Source organism: Mastigoproctus giganteus, chromosome 3, assembly GCF_048544385.1.
Source record: "Mastigoproctus giganteus isolate SK-2022 chromosome 3, ASM4854438v1, whole genome shotgun sequence".
Taxonomy (NCBI): domain Eukaryota; kingdom Metazoa; phylum Arthropoda; class Arachnida; order Uropygi; family Thelyphonidae; genus Mastigoproctus; species Mastigoproctus giganteus.
The window spans coordinates 30042083-30068505 of record NC_143577.1 but is presented as its reverse complement, the minus strand read 5'-3'; the positions used below and the strand labels follow the sequence as shown (position 1 = coordinate 30068505).

The window sequence follows — 26423 nt, the reverse complement described above, 5'->3', positions numbered from 1 at the left end:
GTAAGTGGTTGAGTTGGGGGTAGAGTGAAGGAGTTAATCTGAGGGCTGCTTGCAGGATTCTCCAGCAGCATATCTGAAAAAGAGTGCAGAAATTTTGCCTGACATTAATTGATGAATTGTCGTGACTAAGTGGTGAACATTATTTGAGCAGGAAGCCTCTTTATGTTGAGTGACTTGGCTATTGCTGCTCTCCTATTCTTGGAGGTGGGGGAGCTTATGCTTATTGGTAGCCCACTTTAGAATCCAGAATTTGGCAGCAAATGGTGATTTTTATTGTGTTGGAAGCAGCTGATGTCCATACTTTACAGCATATAGAAGTGGAGAGTAAACAGAGTACTGATATATTTTAAATTTGGGTATTTTAAATTGGTTGTACATCTTATCTAAATCAGTCAGGTTCTGTTTTGTAAGACTGCTACCAGTCCAACCAAGAGGAAGAAGGTAAAACGGCTTTGAAATGTCAGCTAAACACCTTCTCCTCTTTTAACTTAACTTTTTATTATTATCATTAACATATAACTTTTAGACAATAAACATTCTAATGTAACCATACACAGTGGTGTGTGCGTGCACGTGCTCATTCATAATATGCCCTTAAATAAGTTCTGTGTGATCAATAAACAAAAATTTGCAAGAATACTTATGCTGCACCTCACCTGTTTTTGTGCAGTTACTTTATCCACAAAATTTCCCTTCAGACATTGCTCTAGCAAAACTGCCTATATTTAGGAAGATATAGAAAGTGTCGTTAATCTTGAACAAACAATATTTTTTGCATTGTGCCTGATAGCTGCTATGCCAGCACTCTTGAGTTAAGACAAAAGTACTGATACACAGCAAAAAATGTTTGCCTCATTAAAATATTTAACTCACTTTGCCTTGTTATGAGTAAATTTAAGTTCTGCTTTTTTCAGATATTTATCTCTTATAATTTTCTGCTTTGATATTAATGCTCAGGTCTCTCAACTATAAAACTGTATCAACAGATCTAACTAATTTCAAGTGAATGATACTATTGATAGCGATTTATGGTTGGTGGCCATCTTTTGCTTTTTTTATTTATTAGAAATATAATATGCAAGCTAATTTAGGAAGGCATTTTCTCTTGTGACCATACAAGACAGTACAAAAGTAGATTGTTGGTCTTAAAATAGTATTAGTAATACACACAGCTTAAGCTTTGAATCTAGAATGTGAATATAGATATCCTTGTAGTTTTAAGCCACAGGAGAAAGATTTTGGAAAGCTTTCACTCTCATACTAAAAACAGCAAAGACATTCCCTTTTCCTTAGAACTGGAGGATAACCCATAACATTCGAATCCTAGATATAAGGACAGATGACCAGATTCCTTGACACTGTCCAAGGAACACCAGATATAGCTTCCATTTCTCCCCAACCACCAAATCAACATGAAGGTAAGAATTGTGAAATTCACGAGGCACTCATTCTTAAACAGAATGAGTAACCACAGCATTTCTTTGAAAAAGTCATATTAAGAGAGTTCAAGGCCTTCCCTTTGAATTTCAAGAAAAGCTTGATAAGCAAACTGTAATAATAGTTAACCTCTCATGAACAGGCACTAAAGTAAACATATCTTAAGAACTAAAAATTGCAAGACCTATTAAATAGTTAAGTTTATCACTAGAGAGAAAGAGCATAAAAATAAAACCCAAGGAAATATTCTTTAAAAATTAATGGGGGGAGATAACAAAATACAGTCATTCCCATATAGCTACAGAGGGGAAGGGGGAAGCAAGAAAATTGCTAGCAGTGACTTGTTTTAAAAAAAAATAGCAAATCCTTCAAACTATCCAAAAATATTATCTGCAAACTAGGTTAATAAAAATTTAATAAAACATCTAATAAAAATTAATAATAAAAAATGAAATAAGTCAAAGTAAGATAGACTAACTAGATCTGATATGATTGGGAAATGCCAGCTATTGCCAAGTCCAAAAGCAGACAACTTTGAACTTTAATAATAATAATAAAAAGTTCTTGTTTACACTCCTGAATGACCTCTAGATCAAAAGAGTTTACAATAATTATTTTAAAAACGAATACAATCATTAACCATATTTAGCAGCCATGCAGGCTCGAATCATAGTCTATTCAAAGTGCATGTACTTCTGCAACTTTGCGATGACGACTCTGGCTGTCTATTAATCTAAAAAAGTTTTAGATATTAATATATTACTCAGACAACAAAAGAAAAAAAATTTAAAATAATTAACTAAATTTTAATGGACTGTAAAAAAAAAACAACAGCTTATGATAATATATTTTTTAAAAAATTTAAGTCAAATCATAATTTCAATTTGCTTGTTACAGATAAACACTAGAGCATCTGTAACCTAAGTGTGTTGTATGTCAGATGTTTTTGTGGACTTGATAACAAAGACAAGTATAAAAAAGAAAATTATAGTAGCGAGCTAATGGTTCCGAAATGTAGCTTACTGGTTTCCAACAATGTTCCATGCAGTGCATGTACATCACACACAGATGATAAATAGATTAATACCCCGTAATGAACATCATTCACAAAAAATGCCTATGAGGAAGTTAGAACATTTACTTATTATCAGAATTGCTGACAGTTTCAGGAAGTTATTGATAATGGCAGCATTGGGCTATCACTGTATGAAAGTCAGTATGGTAGGCAGAAAACATTATCTGGGTCTGGACGTACAGACTAATCAAAAACAAAAAGGTAGTGTAACTTTTTATAGGAATGAGCCCCACATCTGTAATGTGAAAGATGGTCAGCAATATCCTCTTGTATATGATGAATTAATTATGGTGAATAATTAATATGCACTATGGGAAATCATTATTTACTTAAAATGTGTCTTGTGCCGTTTAGCAACCACTTTCCTGGGAAAGGGGGACATGCCCTCAGTTGAGAACACTGCCCTAGACTATATGCTAAATAAATTGAAGCTTGTATGCATTAACAATTACCAGTATGCTATTTTATTACTGTTACTCAAACTTAGACTTGATTCTACAGCCTAAAGAAAATTCCTTATCATTGCTGGTAGAACTTTGTGAAGAAGGATATTAATTGAATTGTGGATAGAAAACTGCCTTGAGTACCTCTTACTGTATCCAAATAATCAAGATATATTGGAGATAGGGAAAGAAATACTATGTGATTGATGGTCATATGGTTTGACAAAAGTAGACTTTTCAGATTAGTTGAGATAATAATTTAGTACAGTAAATCCTCAATTTAATGGATCTTGGAAATAACAGACAGCATCCACCAAACATACTTTTTATCTGTATGGAGTTAAAATATTTTAATTAACTATAAAACAAATTTGCCTAAAAAATTAAAGTTGAAATGGTGTATTTTAGTCATGTTTACATTTCCTGCTTTTATGAAAAACCTAAATAAAAACAAATTTATATGTCCTGTGCCCTTTACAAGATGATTCACATTGTAGACATTGCAAGGGAGCCAAGATTTTCCTCATTTTGCATCAGCCTGATGAGCATGCCAGGCATCAATTGGTATCATGCGAACCTCTAGTTGAGAGTGCTTGAGAGCTTTTCAGATACATGCCAAATTTTCAATATCTTCTTTTCCACACAGTAAATTAATTACTGTAAAATACAGTATTACAAAAGTAAATGTTCTTTTTTTTTTTTTATAGTACAGCACTTTTTCATAACGTACTTGCAGCATCAACAACTAAATGCATTTCTTTCAATTTTAATTGACAAGCTTTCCATACCTCATATAGTCTGTTAAGTCAAGGTTTTAGTGTATATTTTTATTTATAGACTGAATACTAATAATAACTCAGTTGTTTAATTAAAAAAATGTAATATTAATAAAAAATTATTTTTTAAGTTGTATATTTTTTTTGATTTCAGATTTCAAAGAAAGAAAAGAAGAAAGAAGTGTCCGACTCTTTATGGATTAGCAAGAAAGAGGGTGCTGTATTAGAACGGAACCTTAAGAATGCTAAGACAGAAGAAAACACTCCATCTGATAACAGAGTAGTATTTGAAAAAGGGCGTAGTGTACTAAAAGGTGTAACTGGTTCTCTACCAAAGGATATTATTGTTTCTTTGCAGAGGAAAACTGAATTAAATTCTAAAAGAAAACGCATAATCAGAAAAGAAGTTTCAGAAGACAATAACGTAATTTTAAAGAAAACTTCCAATAAGTTATCATTTAAAATACCGAACAAAAAATTAAACAGAAACTTCAGTCCTAATAAAAATGTTTTAGCAAATCAAAAAAATAAAGAAATTGTCAAAGGTAATATTTTTTATAAATATTTATAAAATACTGCCATCTTATATTCTGCTTGGGTTGTGATATTAAAATGTGCATAGTGATGGTTTTTTCATTAGCCATAGGCTTTTTTTTTTTTTAATATACTTAATATATGGTCTTCAAGTCACAACACTGAAAACCTTGGAACTTGGAGACTGCCAATTTTTCATTTTTTTCCCTTTCCCCCACTTTTGCAGGGGAAAGGATGACAAAGGATGATGATTCAAAAAATGACAAGTATACTAATGCAAACTTTGAAATGCAAGTATATGAAAATTTAATAACCATTAACTGTTCTTGTAACGTTATGAAAATTTAACTGTTTTTCAAATGTATGGTCTTCAAGTCACAACACTGAAAACCTTGGAACTTGGAGACTGCCAATTTTTTTTTTTTTTCCCTTTCCCCCACTTTTGGAGGGGAAAGGATGACAAAATAAGATTAAAAAAATGACAAGTCTGCGACAGCCAAAATTCAATTGCATTTCCATCTTTCATATCTGTAGACCTCTCCTTCAGCTCAACATACCCACCAGACTATCAAATCATGCAACATATTTGTTCTCCTTTTCATCTTATCATAACTTTTCTTTTAATAACATTTTTTAAAAATTTAAGAATGCCAAGACAGCCACAAGTAGACCTGTCCAATCCTGTTTTTCTTTCTTTTCCTTGTAGACTTTATCAAACTGTAATTTTATTCGACTCTTCTCATTTCTTACTTTATCTCTCTATTAGAACTTTTTTGGCCTCCTCCACACCCACGGCACCTCCGTAGCCAGGTGGGCAAGAGCAGCAGTGTGTAGAACATGCTTCTTGATTAGGCCGGGGTTCGAGCCCTTGACCACCAAATACAGAGGATGCGGAAAGGTCAGGGAATGACCACCGCATATCCCCGGAGCAATATGGCCTTAGTTGCTAATGCTCCTAAAAACCAAATAACAACAACAACTCCACACCCACAACTCAAAAGCTTCAATTCTGCTAATAACGTCTTTCCTTTTTATTGTCCATGTCTTAGGCTCAGAGAGTATGTTTTGTACAAAACAGCTAAGTAATCTTTTCTTTAACTTGATATCCATTCCTCCTGTGACTATCTGCTTCCTCTTCTCAAATGCTGTCTTATCCATTTCAATTCTGTTCTGATTTCCTTATTACTGCTCCCATCACTTAGCATTAGTAGGGCATATGATGCAAGAAAGCAAGCTTATAGCATCAGCCAAAAAAAAAAAAAACACCCTTCCCATTTCGCCCATCCGTTCACTCCAAATGTTTGTCTAGTTCTGCTTTGAATTTATTTAAGTTGCTAACCTCCACTACATCAGATGGAAGTTTGTTCCAACTATCAAACACCCGCTGGCTAAAGGCGAATTTTCTCACATTTGTTCTACAGTTGTCTTTCCTCAATTTCAATTTATGTCCCCTCGGGTGAGTAATCTGAGCAAAAGGAAGAATTGCATTAGCATTTAGCTTCCTCAATCCATTCAAGGTCTTATACACCTCAATCAGGTCACCTCGCAGTTGCCTAGTCTCCAGAAGCTGCAATTTGCAGAACTTAAGCATCTCTTGGTAACACCAACCTTTTGTTCCACTCACCAATCTCATTACCCTTCTCTGTACTCATTCCAGCAGCTCTACATCCTTCCTGAAATGAGATTGGTGAGTGGAACAAAAGGTTGGTATACAGGTCTGTAGGCCTCGAGGTGTGGCCTGACCATTGCCTATACAAGGGGACACTCATCCCTTATCCCTTCTGGCAAAATTCCTGTATATCATTGACAAGACACCATGAGTTACTCTTGCAGTCTTTTTGCACTGTTCAGAAAACTTCATATCTGACTGCACAATTACCCTCAGATCCTTTTCATTCTCTGCTACCCTGAGTGTAGTACCACCCAGTTGATACGGTACTCTGCGGTTACTGCTACCCATATGCTGTACTTTGCATCTGTTAATGTTAAACTTCAGTTGCCACCTCTCAGCCCATCTGCTCAACTTTTCCAGATCCTGTTGCAGTAGCATACTATCATTACTGTCATTAACAATCTTGCCAACCTTCGTATCGTCTGCAAACTTAGACATGAACCCGGATATACCTTCATTAATATCATTGATAAATACCAAAAACAACAATGGGCCCATCACTGAACCCCGAGGGACTCCACTAATAACACCAGTCCACGAAGAGCAGTATCCATTGATAACTACTCCCTGTTTTCCCCCATTCAACCATCCTTTTATCCTTTGTAGCAATTTGCCCTTAATACCATGCTTCTCCAATTTGTACAGTAGTCTTCCACATGCCACGGTATCAAAAGCTTTCCTAAAATCCAAGTATATGATATCAAAATTATTCATTGCATCCAATTCCTTTTTTAGTATACAATCAAATTTGTCAGACAAGACTTCCCCTTAACAAACCCATGCTGTGTCTGAACTATACCTGCAGTCTTGTCTAGATGATCCTGCATCGCTTCCTTAACCAGTGTCTCCATTATTTTCCCTGGAACAGAAGTCAAACTAACAGGTCTGTAATAACTCTTGTAAACCTTTGATCCCCCTTTGTGAATTGGGGACACATTTGAACATCTCCAGTCAATGGGAACCTCCCCAGTGTCCAAGGAAGCTTTCATAATTATGGCTAAGGGTTTGCTTACTTCCTATGCAGCCTCTTTTAATACAACTGGAGAGATCCCATCCACCCAAGTGGTGACTTCCTTATGTTTAACTTCAACAATTTCTTTCCCACTTTGCTCTCAGGCATTACAAAAGCATGTAGCTTCCTGTTAGAGTTTGATAAACTTCTTGCATTCCCCTCCTTGAATAACTGATGTGTGAATGTAGATGCAAAATACTCATTCAGTTTATCAGCTACTTAAGCTTGATCATCAATAGTAGAACCATCTATGTTAAGTGAACTTAGCTGATTCATCTCTTTCCTTCTAGTGTTTACATAAATAAAGAACTCTTTGCTGTTTTTCTTTGCATCCTTTGCCAAAGATTTCTTGCAATCTGCCTTCGCTTGTCTAATCTCCTTTATGATTTATTTAATTACAGACTAGCTTATAAACAGGTTGCAAGGAAGGCGCATGGTGTCCTATCGATGATCTATTGAACTTTTGCAAGTAGAGATAGGGACGTGATAATCCCATTATACAAGGCTTTTGCTAGACCACACTTGGAATACTGTGTTCAAGTATGGAGACCGCACCTAAAGAAAGACATCGAGCTTCTTGAAAGGGTGCAAAGACGGGTAACTCGCCTGGTGAGACCGTCAATTTTTTATGAAATAACAGTAGAAAATGAAATACTTTGGTTTTTAAAATCTGTACTAGAAGCTGAGATACATATAGCGATTTAAAACGTAAACATGACACCAATGCGAGTTACACCGTGGCTGCACTGTGGGGATACCGATTGCGTCATGCTTCGCTGTACGTACGGCACTGTCACTCGTGCCTGGTACAATTGTGGGGCGATGAATCATTTCGTGGCGATTTTTTTTTCACTCCAGACACAAGTTACTCCTTGTATCTGGAGTTTCACTTCAAAAAGCAAGTGCCATCCTATTCAAGGTACTGCGTTGAGTGAGATGTATTAAGCGGTGAATGAATGAGGATGACCTGTAAGTGTTAAACGTTGTAATCCAAACTGCATTTGTACCCTGTATGGACAAAATATCTTTGCATTTTCATTACCAATCAGTTTTTTTTTTTTTTTTTTTTATGTAAACCCCAAACACGAGAGGTATTAGAACCTATAGTACTTAGTGCCGTGCTTGGGTTGGCGGTTGAGAAGACGAAAGAAGATATTTGTTGACATTGGACTTGAACTTCTGTAGACTGTAATTTTTAGGAAATACGTATGAAGGAAGGTTGTTCCAGAAAACGGCAGTTGAATGAGTAAACAAGGAAGATGAAAAGTTGGTTCTGTGAGTTTGAAGTTGGACAGTAAATGGATGTTGGCTGGTGGCGGCATGTGTTCAGACTGTTTTGAAAGAGAGAGCAGGAATTATAGAAGCCAATTCAGAAGAACAGTGTCCATGGAAGTATCTGTAGAAGAGGCATGCAGCAGAAACAGCACGTCTATGAGACAGTGAGTGGACGGAGTCTGTTAGAGATGAATCATTAATTAACCTAACTGTCCTCTTCTGAATGGAATCAAGCAGCCTGAGAGAGGTTTTGGGGGCACCACTCCAGATATGGGAACAATATTCCATGGCAGGGTGGATTTGCGATTTATACAGAGTGAGCAGCTGTTTGGAAGAAAAGTAACGCCGAGAGCGAAAGAGAAAACCAAGTTTTTTAGATGCAGAAGAAGCAATATTTGTAATGTGTTTGTGACAAGTGAGATTAGAAGTCAGGGTAATCTCCAAAAGAGATATATCATTTTGCCTAGAAATCGGAGTGTCACTAAATATAAGCATAGGAGCAGAAGAATCCTTTTTGCGAGATATAAGACAAGACTGAGTTTTAGAAGGGTTGAAATCAACTAAGTTGTCTTTGCCCCACTGGAGAATTACCTAAAGATCGGCATTTAAGGAATTGGTAGCATAATTTTGATAAGTTGAAGCTGATTGAGCAGGACAAGGTTTCTCAAAATAGAAAGTGGAATGCAATGTGCTATCATCAGATTTTCGAGAAGTTGAAGCTGATTGAGCAGGACAAGTTTTCTCAAAATGGAAAGTGGAATGCAATGTGCTATCATCAGCAAAACTATGGATAGGATTTCCAGTCAATGGAAGAAGGTCATTAATATACAAGAGGAAAAGAGTGGGGAAAAGAACTGAACCTTGCGAGACACTGGCATTAGTGGAGAAGTTGGAAGACAGAGAGCCATCTACCATCACCCTCAGTGAGCGATCAGAGAGAAAACCGGATAACCAATTACTAAAAACAGTTGGCAAGCCATGAGATGGAAGCTTGTTTAGAAGACCTTTATGCCAAACACGATCGGAAGCCTTTGAGATGTCAAGAGCAACTACTTGTGTTTCACCGAACCTTTCCATTGAATTAGTCCATAAATGGGTAACGTAAGCCAGAATATCACCAGTGGATCGACACTGACGGAATCCATACTGGCGATCGTTGATCAGATGGAAGGTTTCTAGGTAGTTTAAGAGTTGCTGGTTAATTGATTTCTCCATTACTTTAGAAAGAGTGGAAGTAATTGCAATAGGACAATAATTGGATGGGAGAGATTTGTCACCCTTTTTAGGAACTGGCTGGATATGAGCAAATTTCCAAGCAGAAGGAAAAACACCTTTGGAATAAGAAAGCGAAAAAAGGCGGCAAAGAATAGGAGTAAGTTCAGGAGCACAGGTTTTGAGAACAAGTGGAGAAATACCATCGGGACCTGGAGCTTTCTTAGCATCAAGATTCGTCAAAATCCTTTTGACATCCTTTTGACGGAAGACAACAGGAGGCATTGAATGGAGCGTGTTGGGAATTGTGGGAGGTGTTTTACCAAGATCATTAATACATGAGTTGGAAGAAAAATGGGATGCTAGCAGATCAGTTTTATCCTTGGCTGAAGTGACAACAGAACCATCTGGTTTGGACAGAGGTGGGGGCAGAGATGGGCAAAAGTTGCGGCCAATAGCTTTGGCAAGGGACCAGAATGCTCGGCTACCATTAGGGCAAGAAGAAAGTTTTCAACTCTTAGCCTGTTCAAACTCTAGTTTCGACTGATTAATAACTGCTTTACAATTGTTGCGAGCTTTGGTGTAGGCAGAAAATGAAACTGAAAAATTGGAAACAAGCCAATTACAATATGCAACATTCTTCTCTTGAACAGCCTTAGCACATTTATTGGAAAACCAAGGTTTAGGTAAAGGACGAGATTTTAAAGTGGAGTGTGGGATAAAGGATTCCATTCCTGCAAGAATAATTTCACTAACACGATCTGAGCAAACATTGACAGCAGTTTTTAAACAGTAATCCCACCAAGGAAAAGAAGAAAAGAAGTCTCGCAGGTCATCCCATTTTGCATTCTTGTAATGCCAAACAACACGAGGTTGGGAATAGCCATGAGATAAAGGTTCCATTGGAGAAGAGACAATCACCAAGTTGTGATCTGAAGTGCCTAAAGGACCTCTCACTTCGATTGTGTACGTAGAAGGGTTTTTTGTGAGAAAAAGATCAAGCGTGTTGGCTGTATGATTAGGATTGTCCGGTATTCTTTTAGGTAAATGAACAATCTGTGCAAGGTCATTAGTAATTGCAAAAGCCTCAACATTTCGACCAGGTGAGTCAGTGTGACTAGAAAACGGAAGCCAGCTGGCGTTGTGAACATTAAAATCACCAAGGAAAATTACCTCACTGTTAGGAAAGTTGGACTGGAGAAAGTCAAGCTGCAAAGAGAGGAAGTTAAAGAGCTCAAAGTGATTAGTGGAGTTGGGAGAACGGTAGAGACAACAGATGAATTTGACACAATGAGGTAGAGAGATTTTAAGCCAGAGAAGATCAAAGAGAGGAGATTCCAAATTGCCAAGTCTCTGACAGGGAATATCAGAACGGACATATGCACCAGTACCACCTTTGAGGCGAAAGAAATCATACAGCGAATAATTTGGGCATCTGAGATGAGCAGTAGTTGAATCAACCGATAACTGAGATTCTGTCAGAAAAGGTACATGGGGTTTGGCAGACTGCAAGTGGATATGGACATCGTTGAGATTAGAATTGAGACCACGTATATTTGTGAAATTAATTAGGAAGTGCTTGGGAGGTTTAGATCTTTTCGCAGATAAGCTTGCTCTATCAGTTTGACAATTCATGGTGTATTCAATAGTAAGAAAAAGTGGGTGGGACATGCTATATGAAGTAATTAAATTTTTGGATATGGCATATACATTGTAAGAATACACCCAGATCCTTGACATAATGTGGCCTCAACAATGACCCCCCCCCCCACATAAACACTACTTGGACTCCCTCCAGTCACTATCTGGCAGAGTAGAGGTAGCAAGATTATACACTAGCTGATCCGGAAGCCACCTAGAGAGTTACCAATAGGTTCGGTCCGGTGTACTAACTAGCGGCTGGCCTGCGAACACCATTTTAGAGCTGTACCCTCGAAATGTAAGGAATATTGGATCTCGCCACGATGTTCATCATAACCTCAAAAGTCATCAATCATACTGCATGATGGAAGAGGTAGGGAAGCGTTGACCGGAACTTAGCTCTAGAGACTAAACATGGGTTCCACCACTTCAAGTCTCCAATAAACAAAGTGGTGGTATTGCACCGGTTTATGAGAGTCATCTACCACCTAGTACTGCCTGGTAACATAGAGGGGCGGCGTTCCTCCATGTGGTGTGGGCGCCACACCTTGACCCCTGCTTACGTTGGTTCACACCTGGGTGGTCACCCATCATGTATTTGTGCGTGGAGATTATACCCAGGATTACTAACAGTCCCACCATCGTGAAGATGCAAGCAGAGGATTTGGCTGTCACAGACCATCCGGACTTCGCCGAAATTGGGTCCACTTCACTTGAGTGTCACCCGAATGTCAGTTCCATCAGCGGTTTAGACTCCCAGGTAGCAAGTACAGCTTGTCTGGCATATCTGAGAGAATGTCTGTGACAACCTCAAGGGTTACTATTTCAAAACTCCTGATGTCAATGTTTGCTCAGATCGTGTCAGTGAAATTATTCTTGCATGAATGGAAAATTTGCAAATCAGCCCTACCATGGAATACTGTCCCGACATCTGGGGTGGTGCCCTAAAAACCTCTCTCAGGCTTCTAGATTCCATTCAGAAGAGGGCAGTTAGGTTAATTAATGACTCCTCTCTAATAGAGTCTCTCCACTCGCTGTCTCATGCACGTACTGTTTCTTCTGCATGCCTTTTCTACAGATACTTCCATGGACACTGTTCTTCTGAATTGGCTTCTATAATTCCCGCTTTCTCTTTCAAAACAGTCCGAACACGTGCCGCCACCAGCCAACATCCATTTACTGTCCAACTTCAAACTCACAGAACTAACTTTTCATCTTCCTCGTTTATTCATTCAACTGCCGTTTTCTGGAAGAACCTTCCTTCATACATATTTCCTGAAAATTACAGTCTAAAGAAGTTCAGGTCTAATGTCAACAAATATCTTCTTTTGTCTTCTCAACCTCCAACCCAAGCACGGTACTAAGTACTATAAGTTCTGATACCTCTCATGGTGCACTATAACCTTGCTGTTTTTTGCACCACAAAAATCAAAATCAAATCAAATCAAATCTGATACCTCTTGTGTTTGGGGTTTTCATAAAAAAAAAATGTGTGCATGTATATATGTGCGTTCTCAGTTCTAATCTCAGTGATGTCCATTTCCACTTACAGTCTGCCAAACCCCATATACTTCTTCTGACTGAATCTCAGTTGTCGGTTGATTCAAACACTGCTCATCTCAGTTGCCCAAATTATTCACTGTATGATTCCTTTTGCCTCCTCTTTTTGTAGGCGCCTCCGTAGCCAGGTGGGAAGGAGCAGCAGCGCCTAGCACACGCTTCTTGATTAGACCGGGGTTTGAGCCCGTCACCACCAAATACGGAGGATGCGGGAAGGTCAGGGAATGACCACCGCATATCCCGGAGCAATATGGCCTTAGTTGCTAATGCTCCTAAAATCCAAATAACTAACAAACAATCCTCTTTTTGATCTTCTCTGGCTGAAAATCTCTCTACCTCATTCTGTCAAATTCATCTGTCGTCTCTACCATTCTCCCAACTCCACTAATCACATGGAACTCTTTGACTTCCTCTCTTTCCAACTTGACTTTCTCCAGTCAAGCTTTCCTAACAGTAAGGTAATTTTCCTCGGTGATTTTAATGTTCACAACACCAGCTGGCTTCCGTTTTCTAGTCACACAGACACAGCTGTTCGTGATGTTGAAGCTTTTGCAATTACTAATGACCTTGCTCAGATTGTTCATTTACCTACCAGAAACAGCCAGTACCCTTGATCTTTTTCTCACAGCCGACCGGGCTAGCCGAGTGGGTAAAGTACCTGCCCAGCAACCCAAAGGTCGCGGGTTCGATTCCCGCCTCGGGCTTGGATCAAAGTACTGCAAAAACCTTGGGAGGTGCAATATGGCCACAGAAGCCGATGCGCCAACAACTACCAAATCAAAATCAAATCAAAATCTTTTTCTCACAAACAACTCTTCTAAGTACACGGTTGAAGTGAGTGGTCCTTTAGGCACCTCGGATCACAACTTGGTGAATATCTCTTCTCCAATGGACCTTTATCTCATGGCTATTCCCAACCTTATGTTGTTTGGCATTACAAGAATGCAAAGTGGGATGACCTGCTAGATTTATTTTCTTCTTTTCCTTGGTTGGATTACTGTTTCAAAACTCCTGATGTCAATGTTTGCTCAGATTGTGTCAGTGAAATTATTCTTGCAGGAATGGAATCCTTTATCCCACACTCCACCTTGAAATCTCATCCTTTATCTAAACCTTGGTTTTTCAATAAATGTGCAAAGGCTGTTCAAGAAAAGAATGTTGCATATCGTAATTGGCTTGTTTCCAATTCTTCAGTTTCATTTTCTGTCTACACCAAAGTTTGCAACAATTCTAAAGCAGTTATTAATCAGTCCAAACTAGATTTTGAACAGGCTAAAAGTAGAAAACTTGCTTCTTGCCCTAATCGTAGCCCAGCATTATGGTCTCTTGCCAAAGCTATTGGCCTCAACTTTTGCCCATCTCTGCTCCAACCTCTGTCAAAATCAGATGGTTCTGTTGTCACTTCAACCAAGGATAAAGCTGACCTGCTAGCATCCCATTTTTCTTCCAACTCATATATTAAAATCTTGGTAAAACGCCCACCATGCTCCATTCAATGCCTCCTGGGGTCTTCTGTCAATAGGATGTCAGAAGGATTTCAGTGAATCTTGAAGTTAAGAAAGCTCCAGATCCTGATGGTATTTCTCCACTTGTTCTCAAAACTTGCACTCCTGATCTTACTCCAGTTCTTTGCTGCCTTTTTTCACTTTCTTATTCCAAAGCTGCTTTTCCTTTTGCTTGGAAATTTGCTCATATCCACCCAGTTCCAATAAAGAGTGACAAATACCTCCCATCCAATTATTGTTCCATTACAATTACTTCTATTCTTTCTAAAGTAATGGAGAAATCAATTAACCACCAACTCTTAAACTACCTAGAAACCTTCCGTCTGATCAATGATCACCAGTATGGATTCCACCAGTGTCGATCCACTGGTGATATTCTGGCTTATGTTACCCATTTATGGACAAATTCAATGGGAAAGTTCAGTGAAACACAAACAGTTGCTCTTGAGATATTAAAGGCTTTCGATTGTCATAAAGGTTTTCTAAACAAGTTTCCATCTTATGGTTTCCCAACTGTTTTTTGTAATTGGTTATCCAGTTTTCTCTCTGACTGCTCACTGAGAGTGATGGTAGATGGCTCTCTGTCTTCTAATGTCTCTACTAATGCTGGTGTCTCCCAAGGTTCAGTTCTTTCCCCCTCCCGTTTTCCTCTTGTATATTAAGGACCTTCTTCAATTGACTGGAAATCTTTTCCGTAGTTTTGCTGAGTTTCTAGTTTGAGAAACCTTGCCCTGCTCATTCAGCTTCAATTTCTCGAATATCCGCTACCAATTCCTTAAATGCCGCACTCTCCAGGTAATTCTACAATGGGGCAAAGACAACTTAGTTGATTTCAATCCTTCTAGAACTCAGTCCTGTCTTATATCTCGCAAAAATGATTCTTCTGCTCCTATGCTTATCTTTGGTGACATTCCAATTTCTAGGCAAGATGATATATCTATTTTGGGGATTATCCTGACTTCTAATCTCTCTTGGCACAAGCACCTTACAAATATTGCTTCCTCTGCATCTATAAAACTTGGTTTTATCTTTCCTTCTTGGCTTACTTTTCTTCCAAACAGCTGTACACGCTGTACAAATTGCAAATCCGACCTGTCATGGAATATTGTTACCACATCTGGGGTGGTGCCCCCAAAACTTCTCAGGCTTCTAGATTCCATTCAGAAGAGGGCAGTTTGGTTAATTAATGACTCATCACTAACAGAGGCCCTCCACTTTCTGTCTCATAGATGTTCTGTTTCTGCTGCATGCCTTTTCTACAGATACTTCCATAGGCACAATTCTTCTGAATTGGCTTCTATAATTACTGCTCTCTCTTTCAAATTAGTCCGAACATGTGCCACCTCCAGCCAGCCAACATCCATTTACTGTCTAACTTCAAACTCACAGAACCAACTTTTCATCTTCCTCGTTTATTCCTTCTACCGCCGTTTTCTGGAACAACTTTCCTTCATACGTATTTCCTGGAAATTTACTGTCTTGAGAAGTTCAAGTCTAATGTCAACAATTACCTTCTTTGATATTCTCAACCTCCAACCCATGCACCGTACTAAGTACTATAAGTTGTGATACCTCTCTTGTTTGGTATTTTCGTAAAAAAAAAACTAAACTTATTTACATCTGCAAACATTTAAATGACAGAAAGGGAATTCTAGTGGTTAATATGTGAATAATGTTAAGTTTGACTTGTTAAATATAAATAAATTATGTTAAAGTCAACAAATGTCATGTACTGTAATGCCAATTTTAATTACATGCTTAGTACACTGTTAGACAGAATATCAATGGAATATATGAATAATTCTTGACTGCTCTGACCAGCTTTCAGGTTATTTATATATTGTTAAAAAATGTATGATAAAATATTACTATAAAATGTTTAAAATATACTGAATTAAAAGCGTTAAAACTATAATGAAATAAAATCTAAAACACTGCATCTTTCAGGCATCTGTATGTTGTCTTTCTCTGTTAACGTTTGCAGGAAGGCAGCAAGTATAATACATGGAGAGTGAGGGGTAAAAAAAAGGAAGGAAAAGAAAGAGTAAATCCGGCTGTTCTGAGGTTAGGTAACTGCTATTCCCTCGCTAATAGTTTCATGTGATGCAAGAAAGCAAGCTTATACAGCATCAGCCATAAAAAAAAAAAAATCCCTCCTGTTTGCTCCAAAAGTTTGTCTAGTTCTGCTTTGAATTTATTTATGTTGTCAACTTCCATGACAGATGGAAGATTGTTCCAACAATCAACTGCTTGCTGGCTAAAGGCAAATTTTTGTACATGTATTCTGCAACAGTCTTGCCTCGATTTGAATTTGTGTTCCCTTGAGTGCATAATCTGAGCAAGAGGAAGAATCCCATCCGCAATGAGCTTGCTCAAACCATTCAAAGCCTTATACACTTCAGTAAGATCACTTGCAGATGGCTAGTCTTGAGATGCTACAATTTGTAGAACTTAAGCCTTTCTTGGTAAGAGCACCCTTTGTTCCCCTCACCAATCTCATTACCCTTCTCTGTACTTGTTCCAGCACCTCTACATCCTTCCTAAAATGAGGCCTCCAGACCTGTATGCGGTACTCAAGATTTGGCCTGACCATTGCCTTATAGAAAGGGATAATCACTTCCTTGTCACTGCTAGCAAAGTTCCTATATATCATTGACAAGATCCCATGAGCTGCTCTGGCAGCCTGTCTGCACTGCTCTGAAAACTTCATCTGACTGCACAATTACCCCCAGGTCTTTTTCATCTTCCACTACCCAGAGTGTAGTACCTCATAGTTGGTGCATTATTCTGGGGGTTATGCTACCCATGTGCAGTACTTGGTATTTGTCAATGTTAAATTTCAGTTGTCATCTCTCGTCCCATCTCCCCAACTTTTCTAGATCTGTTGCAGCAGCGTACTGTCATTAACCACCCTGCCAACCTTTGTATCATTTGCAAACTTGAACATTAAGCCTGATATACCTTCATCAGTATCATTGATAAATATTGAATACAACAATGGTCCTAACACCGAACCCTGGGGGGCTTTACTAATAACATTAGTCCACAGAACAACAGTCTGTTAATTAACACTCTGTCTTCTCTCACTCAACCATCCTTTTATTCATAGCAGCAAATTGCCTTTAATGCCATACTGCTCCAATTTGTATAGCAGTCTTTTATGTGGAACAGTATCAAAAGTTTTCCTGAAATCCAAGTATGTGATTTCAAAATAATTCCTTGCATTCAGTTCTTTTGTGAACACATTGTAATATTCAACAAAATTGCTTAGACAAGATTTACCCTTAACAAACCTATACTGTGTCTGATCTATAACTGCAGTCTTGTCTAGATGACCCTGCATTGTTTCTTTCACCAGTGACTTCATTATTTTCCCGAAGAACAGAAGTTAAACTACGAGGTCTGTAATTACTCGTGTCACCCTTTGTGAATACATTTGCACATCTCCAATCTGTGGGGATCTCCCCTGAATCTAAGGATGCTCTCATAATTATGGCAAAGAGTTTGCTTACTTCCGTTGCTGTCACCCTTAATATAACTGGTTAGATCCATTCAAAGTGTGTGTAGTGCTGCATATGCAGGAAGATTCCAATCAGCAATGGACATTGAAATCTTGTGCACTCTCAATAATTTGAACATCATTTTGCCATGTCTATCCTTGCCTATAATGCATGGCTATCACTGATTGATTAAAATCAGCACTCTCAGTGGAAGTAACATGGTCTTTCAATTGGTCCTTCAGATGATGAATAGCTTCACTGATATAGCTCATGTTTCTACATGTTGTACTGTAACCTATACTTCATTGCATAACTGGTATAGGGATTTTTAAAAGGGATGCACATTTTGTAGTTTCTTATAAGGAACCTGTGCAGTGTTAATATTTAACTGCACAAAACCTAGCAATATCCTGAGATATCCCTGAGTATAAAGGAGTGCGAGCCATACTGGAAGTGCGCTTCGACACATCCCACAGCACCAAGGTGTGACGTCACTGGCACATCATATATAGTGATGGCACAGGTAATGCATATCAGTTCATCGGTATGAAACCAGTGGAATGGAGAATATTTGATGGAGTTTGAACAGGAAATGATTTGCAGTACTAGGAAGGTGGGGGGCAGCATCTCAGCAATTACGGTCATTATTGGCTGTTGGGGGCTGCCATAGCGAAGGTGTGATGAGAATGAGCCAAAGAGGGGCAAACAACCACCCAATGGGATGGGAAGACCACCACTGTTTGATACTCAACATGAATAGCAGTTGGCATGGGCTCTCTTGGACAACAAAAGCAGATACAACCAGGGTGCGCAGAGAAATGTTTCTGAGCACACCATCCAACTGACGCCCTCTTGCAGATAGACCTGCAAAGTAGGTGACCTGTTCATGTGCACATGTTGACCGACTGCCATTGATATCTCTACCTGCAGTGGGTAGAGGAACACCAGTCCTGGACATTAGACAACTGGAAAAGGCTTCCTGGTCTGATGAATCCAGGTTCCAGTTTCATCATGCCATTGTATGATGTAAATGCAAGATAGTAAGCAGGTGTATAACTGCAACCAGACTGCATGGTTGGACTAAAACAGGACAACAGTAGTTTGTGGATGTTTTCGTGGGAATCTCTTTCCCCTCATCCCAGCTGAACACACCCTCACTGCCAGAATCTACCTCGGCAGTTTCTGACTAAGTTTTCCCCTATGTGAAGTTCTTCACTCTTTCAACAAGAAAATACCCAATGTCACAAGGTCTGCATTGTGTAAGAATGGTTTGATCATGTCCAAGCATTTTGTGTGCTCTCCTGGCCCCCAAATTCCCCTGATATTAATACCATTGAACATTTGTGGGATGTATTGGAACACAGCTTTTGCCAGTGCCTCACTCTGAGGACACCTTCCACAGTCTTGTGGAGTTGATTCTAAAGGTGGCCCAACACACTATTAGTAGGTAAGTTTATATCATATCTTTTTATTATATCTTATTATATATATTATTATGTTGCTTTTTATTATGTGAGGGGGCTGCAAAGTTTTTAGCCCAATATAGATTGCAAAGATTTCACGAAAGACCATATTGCCAATCTGTGTTGTGACTCTTCTTGTCTGTTCACAGAAAATTTCAGATTTGTTACTATATTCTTCTCCTTTACAGAGGGCATTGAATTGATGAAAGTGAATGAAGATGGCAACTGTTGAGACAATTAAGTATGCTGCCATTGAGTACCTTCATTTAAAGGGAATGTTGTTGAAAGAAATTTATGGACTTTTTTAATGAAAACCCCAAACACAAAAGGTATTAGAACCTATAGTACTTAGTACCATGCATGGGGTGAAGGTTAAGGACATGAAAGAAGATAGTTGTTGACATTAGATTTGAATTTCTGCAGATTGTAATTTTCAGGAAATGTGTGTGAAGAGAGGTTATTCTAGAAAATGGAAGTTGAAGGAATAAATGAGGAAGAAGAAAATTTGGTTCTGTGAGTTTGACAGTAAAAGGATGCTGATTGGTTGCAGCATGTGTTCAGACTGGTTTGGATGGGGGGGAATTATAGAAACCAATTCAGAAGGACAGTGTCCAGGAAATATCTTTAGAAAAGGCATGCAACAGAAACAGAACATCTGTGAGATAGTCGAGAGGCTTTGTAAGGGATGGGCCATTAATTAACCTAACTGAGCTCTTTTGAGTGTAATCTAGAAGCCTGAGAGTGGTTATGGGGCACTGCCCCAGATGTGGGAACAATATTCCATGGTTGGACAGATTTGAGATTTGTACAGAGTGAGCATCTGTTTAGAAGAAAATTAACACTGAGAGCAAAAGTGAAAACCCAGTTTTTTTTTAGGTACAGAGGAAGCAATATTTGTGATATGCTTATGCAGAGAGAGAGAGAGAGATTAAAAGTCAAGGTTATCCCTAATAGAGATTTGAGATCTTGTCTAAAAATCTTAATGTTGTCAAAGGTTAAACATAGGAGCAGAAGAATCCTGTTTTGTGAGATATAAGACAGGACTGAGTTTTTGAAGAATTGAGATTAAGTTATCTTTTTCACACTGGAAAATTACTTGGAGATCAGCATTTAAGGAATTGGTAGTGGATAGAGAAATAGAAGCTGTTTATGTAGGGCAAGTTTTCTCAAACTGGAAGGTGAAATGTAATGTGCTATTATCAGCAAAACTATGGATAGGATTTCCCTGCCAATGGAAGAAGGTTGTTAATATAAAAGAGAAAAATAGTGGGGGAACACTAGCATTAGCAAAGAAGACAGAAGAGCCGTCTACTATCGCCTGATTTGTTTCTGAGAGGAATTGAAATTCAAGAGGTGTGGAAAATTGGCCAAAGGAATTATCTTGCATCAAGACAATGCACACAACATTTGTGACTCAGGCAACATTACTCAACTCTGGGTTTGAGCTATTACAGCATTTGCCATACTCACTGGATTGGCTCCGTCGAGCTGTTTTCTTTTTCCAAATCTCAAAAAGGACTTGAAAGAACAGAAATTCAACAGTGATAATGCTGTGATGGGTGCAGTCAACAACTGGTTTGTCAAAATCTGAATTTTATTTGTGTAGATTATGAAAGCTAGTGGATTGTACCAGAAAGTATGTTGACACGGGGGGAATTATGTTAAAATTTAAATGGGTTTTCACAACTTTCCAGCATTCCTTCTATGAGAGGCTAGAAACTTTTAAACCTCCCCTTATATCATATTATGTATATCTTTTTATTATATTTTGTATTTGAGTGGCCCACCAGAGATGACTTTCTGAACAAAAGTTCAGTAATTTAAGTGTCAGTTACTCTTGCAAATTTAAGAGTTCATATGGTTCATCTGCCATTCTTGATTGCTTTTGAAAAAATGCTTAGGCAGCTTGCCTGGAACACACTCTTCATTCACTAGCTAGACAAGATCTATCAGGCTACTTTCAGTGTATAAAAAATTAGCACACTTTGGACACAAAATAAGAACCTGGCAGTTTAAGTTTAATCCTTGTCCATACAGAATATCCACCTGTATGGAAATAAATATTTAAGATCTAGTAAATGAGATCTAATAAACAGTGCATCACAATATATGCATCTTTGATATTAGGATTCAAATGGCACCATATTGCCATATCAGAAGAAATGTATTACATTGTGAAAGAGGAAGAATGAAAAAGTTATAAACTTTTTTTTTATTTCTTTTTTATATCTATATCTCTTTTTTACATCTCTCTTTGGTATTAGGATTCAAATGGCTCCATATTGCCACATCAAAAGAAATGTATTACATTGTGAAAGAGGAAGAATGGAAAAATGAAAAAAGTTTACTAATTAAAAAAAATTTTTTTTTCTTTTTTGCTTTTCAATATAGAGAAAGGCACTAATGGAGATGAATCTCAAATTACAGAAATGGAATTTATGTCTTTTGACAATGAATCATCCGATGCAGAAATGCTTGATGTAAGTTTATGGGTTTGTGCAATTGCCATAATAGTTTTATTCTTTTACTAATTGATTGAAATTTTACAAATTTGGAACATTGATTACGAAATGTAGCCATTGGATACACTCCTGCTTCAACTAACATGAGTAGTTTGTCCTTGGAAATTAAAAAAATAGTTGGTTTACTAATTTTTTAAAAATAGATAGTTTAATAGTTATTAAAAAAAAAGTTGCAAGCATTGGCAGTTTTTATGTAATAAATTTAAGTCAATTGATTGGGGAAACTGGTGCTATGATTGCTATAAAACATAAGTGGTGGCAAAAGCCATTTTTTAGGTGCATTAGTATATAAAAACTAGAATATAAAAATTAGTATATAAAAACATGGTGAAAATAATAGGCACTTATTACATAAGTGCCTATTATTTTCACCATGTCCATCCTTCCATGTAAAACAACTAGTAGACAGATTTTCGTGAAATTTTGTATTTAGTTTACATAAGAAAGTTTGTTGGGCCACCCTAAATTTTATTAAAATCGGACAAATTAAATTCATCGATTAAATGTAGTTCTAATGCAGTATCATTAGCTTTAGACAGTCTGTATGCTTCGTGTGTATTTTTTGATATGTCTGTGGAATATATATATATAGATATCTATCTCTCTCTCTCTATATATATATATATATATATAAAGAGAGAGAGAGACTGGCTTTAAAAACCAAGTGTGTACCCTGTACGCATGAAAGATGTTTTATGTGAAAACATCTTTGACGAAAATCAGACCGTTGTTTTAAAATTGAACAGCTAGAACTGAAGTCATGAACGATATAACGTTTTTTGTTTACACCTGCTACTTACTCTACCGAATCAACGTTAGCGTCATACTTCAGTCTGAAATATTTAGTATGAATGATGTAATGTTTTATGCACACGTTCGCTACTTACTCTACCGTTTGGAAGAGGTTAGCGAAATCCAAACCTGTAGCCTAATTACCCATTTGTTGAATAGTATGGTGGCAAAAATACAAGTATTTGTATTGTTGCAATCCGCATTTTCGTTACATTCCATTGTTAAGTACCGCTATGGATGTTTTCACATCAAAATTTTCTGATTAGTGAAAGGGGTCGAATGCCACACTGCTAGAGCTGAGTGTTCAACGGTGCCGAAGTCAAATGGCAGAGAGTTGTGGAGAATAATGAGCAAGCCAACGTAAGAAAATAAAGGCAGGGATAGCAATGAGTACGCGAGAACAAAAAAAGCGATCGAGATCGCGTAAAAGACAAGCTAAAATTCAAGCATTGGATCTAGCAGTGCCTTCAACCAGCAATGCCACTCCATTTAACAATGTACCCAACGTGAGTATTAATTATGTACAACGAAACATTTCTCAAATTGCAGAGAAGATGGGTTTAAATGATCAAACGCCTTTTCTTTACTCGCGCGATGTGCATTTTTATTTATATAAAAATGCGAATCGCGATAGACCAGTCATTCTTTGATGACAGTCACATGGAAATTAATTTGGCTAAAGACGACATAAGCAAAGTGGTTCCGATCTAGGAGAGTCTCATCGCCCAACAGCAACGGTTGTTGTGGAGCGACGATAAATATCTTAGAATCATCTCAAGAGAAATTAACGTACCGCAGAGCTTACTGTTTGACGAGCACGCAGAGGAACTGTCCTTTCCCATCTTGGACAATTCAGAACGTTCAGAGAGAATTTACACGTGATTCCGTTCATGATGGCAACAGCGAGCTCGGACGATCTGACCGACGCGCCGTTACTCCGTATCATCTCCTTTACAATATCTCATTGAAGATATTGAGAACGAGATATTGAGATCGAAAACAATTTGGCCTTCCTAAAGACAATTCCAAACTCAACTTGGGCTCAATGTAAGTGCGATCTGTTCATTATGATTAAACCTACAGTGTTCTCGACTCTGAGTGCCAATGAAATCGGTTGACCGTGCTTCAGCTGTTGTACAAGTTGCAGAATAAGGGGCGCGATGTTAGTGAGGATGATGCGAGCGACATGGACTTCATGCAGAAGGCGACGCTAGTGAACGTAGACCCTGCAAATTGTGCCATATACTTCAAGAAGATTATGGGTGTAATTATGAATATATTGTAGTCAAAACATTATAGCCCGTTTGGTCAACTTTTTCAACATCGCGGTGGTCCACCTGCACACATTTTGCTTTGGCTAAATAATGAACAAAAAAGACACCATCCTAATGAATGACAAGTTAGTGTCTGTTTCTGCTAGGGAGGCTTCGGGAGCTTAAAACTCGCAACATATATTCACGTGTTACAAGAAAATAACGCCGGATAAACGACTGGTGTGTCGATTTGAGGCACCATTCATGTCTTGTTGCATGAAGTGGTGCTTCAAATCGACAAAATCGTGGTGCAAACTCATTACCGGTTTGGCGATTAAATCGACAAACCAGAAATAGCGTCATTTCTGTATCGTAAAATCGTGACAAATTGGTTTTACTTCAGTCCAAAATTTAGTAGGTGCCGCCAAAGATGTTTTCACATCAAAAATATATGAGAGTAGAGTAGTTATTCAGTTGTAATTAAACTGAATGGCTAAAGTGTGAAACTATATTGTGTTCTATAAAGTTATATTCTTAGTAAATAATTGATTAAAAGATAATTGCATTTACTTTTCACTTCAGTTAATCACAGAAAAAGAAAAAAAAAAAAAATAGAATGCACCTGAAATGTAACACACTACATATATTTAATAACTTGTTTTTGCCATTGAGCAAACTAAATTTGCTACTTAGTGCACAGATCTCATCTTATGAAGGCACCTTCCCCGAGTTTCTTTGGTATTGCACTACTTTGAATAAAATGCATTGCTCCAGTGGAGAAGTATATTGCTGTTTATTTGTTTGCCACTGTGCAGACTCATGCTTCGACTCTGTTTGGAGTCTCACTGGTGAGCAAGTTGACAATGTGAAGACCTTAGCAAACCAGTGATGAGAAGTATCCACAATGTATGGATATGAGATGGTGCACAAAAGTAAAAATAAGTAAATTAGTTGGCAAACTTAGATTGCTCAATAGTGTGTAAGAAAACAGCTTTAGCTACCACTTACAGAACCTATAGTAATGCTGTCAGTAGACATTTCTATTTGGAAATGTTTTTATCCATTCATGTACTCCTTCAGTAGAGATGCTGTAACAATCCCATTTTCAAAAATTTGTTCAGATAAAAGTAAATGGTAATCATAAGCAGTTTTATATCCATAGCATTTTAAAACCATGCATATGGATGGTGAAAGTAACTCAGTCCACAGCAGTTATTAGGCACAGTGGTGGGTGACTATTGAGAGAAGTTCTATACAGATGTAGAAAATTAACAAATGAGCAGTAATAGACAGTTTTATATTATTCTGCACCATGATGAGACATTAGAAAATAAAACAAATCAACCAAGATTTTATGAATTGGTCAGTCACCACTAGTGATTGACAGTTTTTAAAAATTTATATATACAGGTGACCCCCGCTTAACGCTGATAATTCGTTCCGTAAAAACAGAGCGCTAAGTGAATCCGCGCTAAGCGAGCGCCGCCTTACCATAAGGTAACATATGCATTTGTAAGTTGCGGTCGGTGCCATAGGATATTTCCTAATCAGTAATAAACGGTAGTGAAAAGATGCACAAATGTCGGTCAAAATATTTAATATTCAAATATTTATACATTTAAAATATTCTGCATTACATACGTATATAATTATGTGGTAACTACTTACGTATCAAAATTAAACTTAAAATTCTAATTAAAATCATGAATTTAATTGAACTAAATCGATTTAATTTAAATGATGAATTTAATCAAAAAAAGTGTCGATTTTGGGTTGGCCCTCTTTGAAATAAACTAAAAGGGGTATTAATTTTAAATCCCCCGCAGCGTTACTACCCAACAATAAAGTCACCCGATCCTTCGCCGCTTTGAAACCTGGCATGTTTTTTTTCTTCTTTCAATATAAAACTTCTTTTAGACATTCGTTTCCACAAAAGTCCTGCTTCATCTATGTTATAAACTTGTTGAGAAGTATAACTCATAATACCTCTCTTCAATAATTTTAACAAGTTCTTTACTGAAAGTTTTTGTTCCTTGATCTGCACTTGCGGCTTCTCCCCAGATTTTAAATCTATTCAACCAGCCCTTACCAGTTTTAAATGGGTCCACATTTTTTTTTTTTTTTTTTTTTTAGGTGAGTTTTCTTCAGATCATCATATTGGCTAATCTCTCTCTCTCTCTTTTTTTTTTTTTTTTGTAATATTTAACTGAATTCTGCATTGGATATTATCTTCAATAAAATTAGTTAACGTCTTTCCATTTCAATCCTAATAGTCGGCCTAGCACTAGTTGCTTGCAGTGGAACAGCAATCTTTCCCGCCGCTAAAATGAATTCTTTATTTTTTTATAATTGTTCTTACAGTTAAACTCGCAAGTCCTAAATTATGGCACACATCCGCTTGTCGTTGACCGGAATCGATTCGCTTCAAAATGTCTAATTTAATTTTCAAATTCAGTCTTTTTCTTACATTTATAGTCTTCGTACTGCGCTCAGACGTTGTTGCTTTTTCATTCTTATCGGCCATTATTAACTCTTCGAAAATGTAACTGCGTTGGTTGCATTAATTATGATACAATGTTCAAGTAAACTGTCCGTTACGCACGATGTCTAATACTGTTCTGAGTGATGACTAGACTTCGGATAAATGCATATAACGCAAATATTACAAGCAATATACTCGATCATTTTTTTAAAATGTTGATCTCGGAACTACATAACAACTCACTGTACTGCAATTAAATTAGCGTGCGA

At 37.6% G+C, this 26423-nt stretch overlaps 1 protein-coding gene across 1 annotated transcript in view; it reads left to right on the top strand.

The window, feature by feature from the left end:
- Swt1 (Swt1 RNA endoribonuclease) overlaps positions 1-26423 on the top strand; it is a 259608-nt gene that overhangs the window by 56991 nt on the left and 176194 nt on the right. Inside the window, exons 3-4 of the mRNA XM_090370461.1 lie at positions 3886-4276; positions 21497-21585. Of these exons, the coding sequence (XP_090226587.1) occupies positions 3886-4276; positions 21497-21585 (480 nt within the window). The remainder of the gene's footprint in view (positions 1-3885; positions 4277-21496; positions 21586-26423) is intronic.